The sequence below is a fragment of the Myotis davidii genome, unplaced genomic scaffold (genome assembly GCF_000327345.1).
Source record: "Myotis davidii unplaced genomic scaffold, ASM32734v1 scaffold1124, whole genome shotgun sequence".
Lineage (NCBI taxonomy): Eukaryota > Metazoa > Chordata > Mammalia > Chiroptera > Vespertilionidae > Myotis > Myotis davidii.
The window spans coordinates 526,808-536,935 of NW_006295384.1; the positions used below are offsets into that span (position 1 = coordinate 526,808).

At 40.4% G+C, this 10,128-nt stretch overlaps 1 protein-coding gene across 1 annotated transcript in view; it reads right to left on the bottom strand.

Annotated features, from left to right (window-relative positions):
• The window catches only part of POLA1 (polymerase (DNA directed), alpha 1, catalytic subunit), a 312,056-nt gene that overhangs the window by 169,403 nt on the left and 132,525 nt on the right, over positions 1-10,128 (bottom strand). Inside the window, exon 32 of the mRNA XM_006769997.2 lies at positions 8,295-8,469. Coding sequence (XP_006770060.1) covers positions 8,295-8,469 — 175 coding nt within the window. The remainder of the gene's footprint in view (positions 1-8,294; positions 8,470-10,128) is intronic.

Below are 10,128 nucleotides of genomic sequence, written 5' to 3' on the forward strand. Positions count from 1 at the left end.
AGAGAGTAACTTTATGTTGAAAAAAAATATTTGGAAAAAAAATAAACAAAAAAATTGCTTCTCTAACAAGAAAGCCCTCTGCTCTCCAGCAATGCAGGCAGATATGGTAGGGAAATAGTCAGGCAGGAGATCCCTAACACCCACCTTTTAGGAGTCAGTAAATGTTAAACTGTTTTTCTTCCTTCAGATATTGTAAAAACTATCTTATTTTTATTAATAAAATAATGACTTTTTTTCAACAAGGAACCTATAATTTACCACCTTCACCCTTTCATGTCTTATTTATACATATATATTTAATATCATTTAAATATCTGTGTACAATCCTGTATTAAACCATTTACATTTATTCTATCTTCCCCATTTTCCATTGGCCACAAAATCCTGGTGTCATTTTGGTGTACGATGAATCTTTTAAAAAATGGTCTATCCTATATAATAAAACCCTAATATGTTAATCAACCAAACAGTGGAATGACCTGCGGAACCATTGGTCACTATGACACACACTGACCACCAGGGAGCAGATGCTCAACAAAGGAGCTGCCCCCAGCCTGCAGGCCCTGACCTGTGGCGGCGGGGGCTCCAGGGCCAGTGACTGGGTGGCACCAGGCCAGCCAAGGCAGGTGCAAGCGGGGGCCCCGATCACCCCACTGGTGGCCCCACAGATCAACCCTGATCGCTGGCCAGGCCTAGGGACCCTACCCGTGCATGAATTTCGTGCACTGGGCCTCTAGTAGTTAATAATATGGCAGTGTATACTTAATGCTAAGATTAGATCTCAAGCATTCTCACCACAAAAAAAAGAGTTAAGTATGTAAGCTGATGGATGTGCATATTGATAATCGTTATACAATGTATATGTATATCAAATCATCATGTTGTACACTTTAAGTTTATACAATTATATTTGTCAATTATTCCTCAATAAAGTTAATTTTTTTTTAAAAAATTGATCTAACTTAAATAATTCAAGAAATTCTCATTTTCCTTTGAAAACTCCAAGTATTACAAAGCCAGAGTTAGGAATTACTAGTCCAAGTGATTATTCCAAACATGCTCTAATTTGGTTCGAAGTTCTCAGAGGTCTCTGCTTGAGTTAGGTGAGAAGTGTCACTGCAGGCCCTCAGAATTATAGGCTAGTGAAACAGAAACAACATCATGGGTTTGCTTTGTAGGGACTGAGGTGCAAAGCTTTGCTGCTGATACCCGAGGTTCTCTGTGAATTCCCTAATGTGTTATGGGGAGTGGCTGCGATGGCATGGGCTACCTTGTGAATGAGGTCGGGACCCCTGACACTGCATCAATGGGCTGGAAAAATTGGTGCCAGGTGGGGTAGACAACCATTCCCAACTCCACACTGGCCCCTCCACAGCGCATTCCCACAATGCCTCAAATGCTTCCACTTCTATACACTCTTCCCAGTGGGGCTAGAAGTGGTCTTTGCTTCCCTTTAACATCAAAAGTCCTTTATTTTACCTCTTTTGAGGCATGTACTAGTACTGTGTTACCAACCAGACTTCCCCAAAATAGTGAATCCACAGGGCTCTAATTTGAGTAAAGGAGCCATGGCTGACTCAACTTTGTATCCCCCACAGGACCCATTAATTGAGCACAGCAAGTATTCAACATCAATCGATGCAATGAATGAAAAAGTAGGTCTAGAACATGAGCCATTTGATAATGCACTTGGAATGGCACGCCATTCTGAAAGAGGTGGTTCTTATCAGCTGACTAGACTTACTATTCTACTTTGCTTTTGGTATGGTCTTACTTTTAAAATTTTACCATTATTTTATAGAAAATGTTTAATGTTTGAAAATGGTCAAGTATCGGAATTATTCTAAGAGCTTAATCATGAAAAAAGACAAAAATCTTGATAGATACAGTAATACCTGAGACACCTGCTGGTGTCATCATCCTATGCCCAAAAACCTATACTTCATGGCCCTTCCTATCTTTTGTAGATATATCTCTCTGAGCCTGACAAAGGTATCCAAACACCACCTGGCCCACTGTTGCACTTATTTCTTAAAAGATGTTACTGGATCCCAGCTATTGAGATAATAAACTACCTTCTACACTGTGAGTGATACAGCCATTTTTTTAATAAGAGAATTTTTACTTTCTAAATTAAACCAGGAACACATTGGGTTAAGTGTGCACTGTCTTATTTTAAGCACTACTTCAGAGACTAAATTAAATTTTAATTTCTCATATTCCTCAAACATCAATAATTTCTCAGGACCAATGAGAAAACTGCCCAGATAGATAAATGCCTGAAATTTTATCACTGACCATGAAGAAATGTACTTGATAGCTATTGTACAAGTCATTGCTCATTGGAGGAAAGACATTATCCTATATAATAAAAGCCTAATATGTACCCTAGCTGATTTGGCTTAGTGGATAGAGCGTCGGCCTGCAGACTGAAGGGTCCTAGATTCAATTCTGGCCAAGGGCACATGTCTGGGTTGTGGGCTCGATCCCCAGTAGGGGGTGTGCAGGAGGCAGCCGATCAATGATTCTCTCTCATCATTGATCTTTCTATCTTTCTTTCCCTCTCCCTTCCTCTCTGAAATCAATAAAGAAATATATATATTTTTAAAAAAGCCTAATATGCTAAGTGTCCGGCCAGTCACTATGATGTGCACTGACCACCAAGGGGCAGACACTCTGACCAGTAGGTTAGCTTGCTGCTGGGGTCCAGCCGATTGGGACTGGACGAGATGGGCCGGACATGCCCTGGAGCCCTCACACGGGCCCCTACCCCTCTACCCCCCGGCCGGCTGCCCCGATAGGCCCCAATCAGGATTGGGCGAAATGGGCTGGACGCACCCTGGAGCCCTCCCGTGGTCCCTCCCTGGCCCCAGTTGTGCACCAGTGGGGTCCCTTGGCCTGGCCTGTACTCTCTCGCAATCTGGGACCCCTTGGGGGATGTCTGAGAGCTGGTTTCGACCCGATCCCTGCAGGCCAGGCCGAGGGACCACACCGGTACATGAGTCTCTAGTATAATTCTAAGTGTCATTATAGATGAAATACAGTGGAACCTTGGTTCTCAAAATTAATTCGTTCCAGAAGGCTGATTGAGAAGTGATTTGCTTGAAAACCAAATCATTTTTCCCCTTAGAAATAATGTAAAGTGAATTAATTCCTTCCAGACCCACAAATGATTCTGTTTTCATTTTTCTTATATATAGTACATGCCTAGTGTACTGTTTAATCTATGAAAACTTTTCTTAAATTTATCAAACTAGCATCTTTCAGGTCAACATGCAGCATCTTTGCTTGTTCATGTATCACTACCTCTGAAATCTGCTATTGGCTAACTAATCAACATAGTTTGTCTATCTCTTCAATTGCCTGTGATCCTTGTTTCTTTCACACCCTTAGCAACATTAGCACTCTTGATGACCTCTTTATGTTTTAAAATTGTGCTAATCCTTGATTTTGCCAGCAACAAAAGCATTCTCTCCATTGTTTGTTGCCTGAGAGGAGCTGAGGTATCAGCATGAAAGGGTTGTCAGGACAAAAACCACAATTTTGGTTCAACAACCAAGACATTTTTTCTGTGAACAACCTGGTTGAGAACCAAATTATTCGAGATGGGAGACATTTGAGAACCGAGGTTTGACTGTATAAATTTATTAAAAGATGAAATTCAAGAATGAACTTTTAAAATCTATCTGTATATATAAAAGGCTAAGTGACTGACTGTACGTATGTCCGACCAGCCGGTTCATATGACAGGCACTGGCAATTTAAAAATAAACACTAACCCACACATACGTGATATTTGTCCCCGTTTGACACTGGCCTCCCATTTAAATTAATTTGAAAGCAGTTTCCCATGATGCCAGCATTTGCGATGACTATTACTAAATCACAAGGACAAACTCTAGACAGAGTAGGAATATTCCTACCTGAACCCGTTTTCGGACATGGTCAGTTATATGTTGCTTTCTCTCGAGTTCAAAGAGCGTGTGATGTTAAAGTTGTAAATACTTCATCACAAGGGAAATTAGTCAAGCACTCTGAAAGTGCTTTTACTCTTAATGTGGTATAAAGGGAGATATTAGAATAAGTTTAATCAATTTATCAGTCATTGTTTTTATCAATGTTGTTTTCATATCATGTTTTTGTTGTTTTTATAACTTTGTTGTTATTGTTTATTTATTTTTTTAATTGCTTAAAATATTACAAAGAGTAGTACATTTGTTTCCTTTTTTCTTTTTGTTTATTTATTTATATATTTTCATATACATTTTACGAATTTTCTTTCATCTCTGACATTTCTAAAGGGTGAATAGTTATATTAAAATATTCCTTCTAATTAATTTCCTTTAATTTCTCTCTTCCTCTCTCAAATAAATAAAAGTATATTTTAAAAAAAAACAAAAAACACATCAATGATGAGAGAGAATCATTGATACTAGTATATATATATTTATAGATTTCAGAAAAGAAGAGAGATAGAAACATCAAAGGCCCGGCTGGTTTGGCTCAGTGGTTGAGCGTCAACCTATGGGATTGAGCTCGCAACCTGGGCATGTGCCCTGATGGGTAATGAAACTGTGATCTCCTGGCTCACAGGTTTATGCTCAACCACTGAGCGACACCAGCTGGGCAAGAATGAACTTTAAGACTGCTCTCATCACTGGCTTGTTTTGCCAGGTACAGAAGACTATGTGGATGTTGGCGCATACTGTGAATATTTCATCCACAGAATATAAAGAGCTTTCATTAGAACAAGAGAGAGAAAAACCTATAGTCTGGAGAACAAAAGCTAAGAGTTCCAAGTTTTAGTGGCCATGTTTCCCAAAGGGCTATTGTATAAAAGCATAATACTATATTTTTTTCTATTCACAGATGGAAAAGAGTAAAATTTTGCTTTATTTAAGCCCAATAGCAATAATCTTGCATGGATTTCAGAAAAATGATACACATTTTACTGTGGGATAATAAGGACCATTAGTTATTAGAGAGAATAAATCATTCTCTTTCAATTCAACAGACTTATTCATTCACTCATTTAATAGACTACCCTCTCTTCTTTTCACTAAAATGTCCTTCCCATACAGAACACCTGGCCATGCAACATGCCACCAGACAGACTTCAGGAGGTATCTTGATGGGGAGAAATAGAGAATTTCCAAAGGGAATCCACGGGATAAAACTAACACTTGATGCTTGCCTTTCATTTCAAGGAAAGCAGTATAAAAGCAATAGAAAAAGGAAAAGGTAGTTGAAAAACATAGTTGCTCTCCACAAAAGAATCTTAAAAATAAAAAATCATGAACTTAATAATTTTCCTAAATGAAATTATGCCATTATTCTTGATTTCTTTGTACCAACTAAAAGGACAAAGTATCAAACTTCAGTAAAGTTTCAACACTATAATACATTTCATTAATCAAAGATAAAAACTACATTAAAAGCAAGAGAATTATTTTATGTCTGTGATTAGGCAGTTGGAGGGCTTGTATTCTATGTATACATTTTTACACTTCAACTTATTTAACAGTGTCAGTTCACTAACTGCAGTTTTTTTACATAAAGAAAACAGATTTAGAATTTTAAAAACAAATTATAGTAATTTTATGCCTACAGCTTGTACCTCTTAGAAACTACGCACCCCCTAACACTCCCCTTACTTTACCACCACTTCCCCATCTCCACCCTCCTCCTCTCTAAAACCACAGGCTAAGTGAGAACTGATAACAGGGGCCTCAAATCCCCTAATGAAGGACAGCCACCCTAATTTTTCACTTGGGGTAGAGGAATAAAGGATGCAGATCAAAGTGCAGCTCCTGAATAGGGCAGGGTGCAAATGCATGCAATATATGCCTGGCGAGCTCCAGTGCTTTTTACAGGTCTTCATAGTGCCTGGCACATACTGTCCTGAACTCCATTAATGTGGTACCTCCTATGAGGAGACAGGGAGAGATAAAGGACTATGAGATTTATTACTCCAGTAGATAGAGATATGGATACCGCTGGTGATGGCGGTGGGAGAAGAGGATGAGCAGGAGAGGAAGGGGACTGCCAAATAATGACAACCTCATTCACCCTCAATATAAAAACTGCTATCAAGTGGCAGAAAATAAAAATGAGAAAAAGATAAGGGCAGCATCAATTCCTTAGGGCCGAGGACACAGGCCCTTCTGGCACCTCTAATTGGCGACTTGGCACCAAGAAGGAGCTGCCCAGAATAGTGTCCATACAGTCAGGGCTGCACTGAGAACTTGCAGGTGATGAGATAGGCGAGACTGGGACATGGCAGGACCATGGACTATGCACAAGCATGGAGGGTTCCCTCCGTAGACTGAGATCTGTCAGTAATAACATGAAACCTCTGAAGATGGGACCTACCAGGACTATAGGAATCATTTGTGAAAACTGGATTCATAAGGCAGCCTATGACCAGTAATTAGGATAAAGTCTGGCTTTAAGCAAGTCAAGCTCTGCCTACTGCTTAATTTATATAAAATCCATCTTTAGCCCTGGCAGGCATGGCTCAATGTCAGAGCTTCGGACCATGCACAGAAAAGTCTTGAGTTTATTCCCAGTCAAGGGCATGTACCTGGGTTGCAGGTTTGATACCTGGCCCCAGTTGGGGCACGTGCAGGAGGCAACCAAAGGATGTGTCGCTCTCACACAAATGTTTCTCTTTCTCTCTTTCCCCCCCTTCTCCCTCCCTTCCACTCGCCCTAAAAACCAATGGAAAAAATATACTCGGGTGAGAATTAACAAAACAAACAAAGATCTTAAATATGACCCCAGAACCAACAAAATCAGTCTGGTCCCCACTTGCTCTTAAGCTCAGCTGGCAACAGGCTATCCTCTGGGCAGGCCCCACCACTCTATTCTACAGCTCTTTTGCTTCAATACAAGGCTCCACACTTATCTGGTAAATATCACTCATGGGGCGGGGCTTGTTCCATTTACCCCTCCTCAGCACTGGAAAATCCAAAACCAAAAAAGGAAAGGGTAATGGTTAGCATTTAGATCAGGTTCTTGATCTTACAAATGGGAAAGCTGGGAGATGTACTCTAAACAAAATAATGGTTTTGCTCAGGGGTTTCCAGTGGGGAGGCCTGGGGCTTACAGTGGGGAGAAGAGGGAGAAGATAAAGCTCCTGAGCCATCACATCCACACTATCCCACTCCTGGTTGAAATATATGTCATCACTTCTCAGAGCTAAGAGGGGGCAGTACAATTTAGCACAGTGGTTAAGAGTACAAGCTTTGGAGTCATACAGAGCTGGGTCCCAATTCAGTCACTGCCAGCTATGTGACAAGACCAAGTTACTTACTCCTCTAAGCTTCGGCTTCCTTCTCTGTAAAATGGAACAAATGCAATGTAGGCACATGAGGCTGTTGCAAAAATTAAATGAGAAATATATGCAAAGTACTTATCACAGCATCCGGTAGAGTAAGCACTGAACACAGAGGCGAGAAAAAAAGGAAGCTAAAAAATAATGTGCACTCATGCTCCCACCTCCCAGCTGAGGATTTATAAATATCATCAAATACAACTCAACTTTGAGAATACATTATATGATGATTCGGGTAGCAGAATTTTTATCTTCCTAATTATGTTTTGCTTAGGCAAATGTCAAAAATGAGCTTCCACTTCCAGAGCAGATACTGATGGGATAGTGGAAACGGGACTTGCGGGAAGAGCTCAGACACATACTCAGCAGGAGCAGGATGGAGAATATGTGACTTGATAATTCATCTGTCTAATCTCAGTCTACAATGCGCACTGAGCACTAACTATGTGCAAATCTCAAGGACTGGAAGAGTCTGATATATTTATGCAGGAGCCTGGCAGGAGGGTGGGATGTGGCTGCTAACAGCACTCACTAAGCCCTCCCTCTGCTCCTGGGCTATGTGCAGCATCTCCCATGCATCACCTTTAGAGACAATCAATCAAGATACCATCAATCTCCACAGTAATTTAAGTTCACTAATAAAAGCTACAACAGTATTAACTCAGAGACTTATAATGGTGCCCAAAATCTTCTCCATCCTTTCTATTGCCTTCTCTCTCCCATCAGCATTTACTGAGTGCCAACTATGGAGCAGGCATGTGGTTACTATGTGGAGTTCATAGTCTAAGAGCAGTGACAGACATTAACCAAACCACCACAAGAATAAATGCCCAATTTTAAACAAAGAAGTGCTTGCCTCAGCACTGGGCCTATAAAAAGGCACACAACAGGTGAAGGAGGGAGGGTGGAGAGTGTTGCTATTGCTGGGTGAGGGGCTATGTGAACTCGGGGCACTTACCTAGCCATGTTGCTATGAGGACAGCATCAATTCCGTCTATCGGCTCACAGATCCGAGCCACAACTGGGTGGATCTGCTGGGCCAGGTAATATTGGGTGTCAATGGTTAAATTGTCTTGTTTCTGCAGCTGCTCAGGTGCATAGGCCCTCTGACTCGCACTGAGGTTTGACCCATCCTGTAAAAGGACACAGTACAAGGAAATTTATAAGAAATTCAACCCCACACACACTTGCTTGGTCAAAAGAGGAACAAGAATTCCAATTTTGTGTATTTAATTCCAAACACCAAGAAGTCCTTTATTTATTTATTTATTTATTTTTTAAATATATTTTATTGATTTTTCACAGAGAGGAAGGGAGAGAGATAGAGAGTTAGAAACACGGTTTCGGCAATAAGTCCTTTTTTTAAAAAAAATATTTCTTTATTGATTTTCAGAGAGAGAAGAAGGGAGAGGGAGAGAGAGAGAAAAAAAAAAAAAACATCAGTGAGAAAAAAACACCAATGAGAGAAACATCGATTGGTTGCCTACTGAACGCCCCCCTACCAGGGATGGAGCCTGAAACTCAGGCATGTGCCCTGACAGGGAATGGAATTGGCAACTCCTTGGTGCATGGGACGACGTGCAACCCACTGAATCACACCACCCAGGGCATCAAAAAGTTCTTCTAACCTATTGGTGAACATTTCATAAGCATCTCAGAGTAGGAAGATGAAGGAGAACATCTCGCCCACTGCCCAAGAATGTAATTCCAGCATGTGTTGTGTTCTATTTTTTGTTGAAACATGAAACCAACAAAATGGCACGCCTAGATTAAATAATTCCAACTGCCACATCACAGAAACACATTGAGAAGACTTGCTAACAATTAGTCTAGTCAGAGGGCCTTATAGGAGTGATGACAAAAAACAAGCGTGGTCCTTCATTATGTTAATGCAACCCCTTTAAGCAGGCAGTCTATTCATGGTATCATCTTAAAGGCCCCGGGAGTAATACTGTCCACAAGAACTGCATATATCATTGAGAATCAAATAAGCAAGGGGAAAAGATGGGAATGAAACCCACAGAGTCATCACTTATGTCAAAATATAACAGGTAAGAATAAAATTAATGAGGTATCTGGTGGAGTTTGCCTAAAGCAAATTATTTGGCCACTGGAATAAAGGGCATGCCATTTTGCACTGTTTATATGGTTCTTCCTCAAGGCAAGGAGGATGGTCAGAGAGCCTTTTAAGGAGTTACTCTTTACTCTATAAAAAGAGAAGTTGTGAAATTCTATATAATTGGCCCATATACAGTCCTGCGGTGATGTCACCATCATCTGTGAATCAAAAGGTCCATCACTTTACTGGACCAACATCCAAGAACTCACTCCACTCTTCCTCTTGTCTGCAACAACAGAATTTAATATTCACACTAGTAAATTATAACTATTCACAGTGCTCAGCTGCTCTGCAAAACTGATTATAATGTGAATCCTATTCTTTTATTCCTGCTACAATCAGTCCCTTCTCAGCTCAGAGCCCAGCCCAAAGCAAAAGCAACATTCCACGCCACTGTCTTTACCAGAGACTGGAAGTGGGGGTCTCTTTCTCTGGCTGTGCTCCTGTGGAAACAAACTGGGATATTTATCAACTAGGTTCTACCTATTCTAAGATATAATGAAATATCTGGAAAGGGAGCAAACCTCGGATTAAAAGACTTGCTTATAATTATTTTTAGGAGTTTGTAACAGTAAAAAATTAGTCAACTTTAATTGTTGTCCTTTTAGAAGTTTGAATTGTTAGATGAGTAAGATGACAGTCAATGGCCCTAACTGGTTTGGCTCAGTGGATA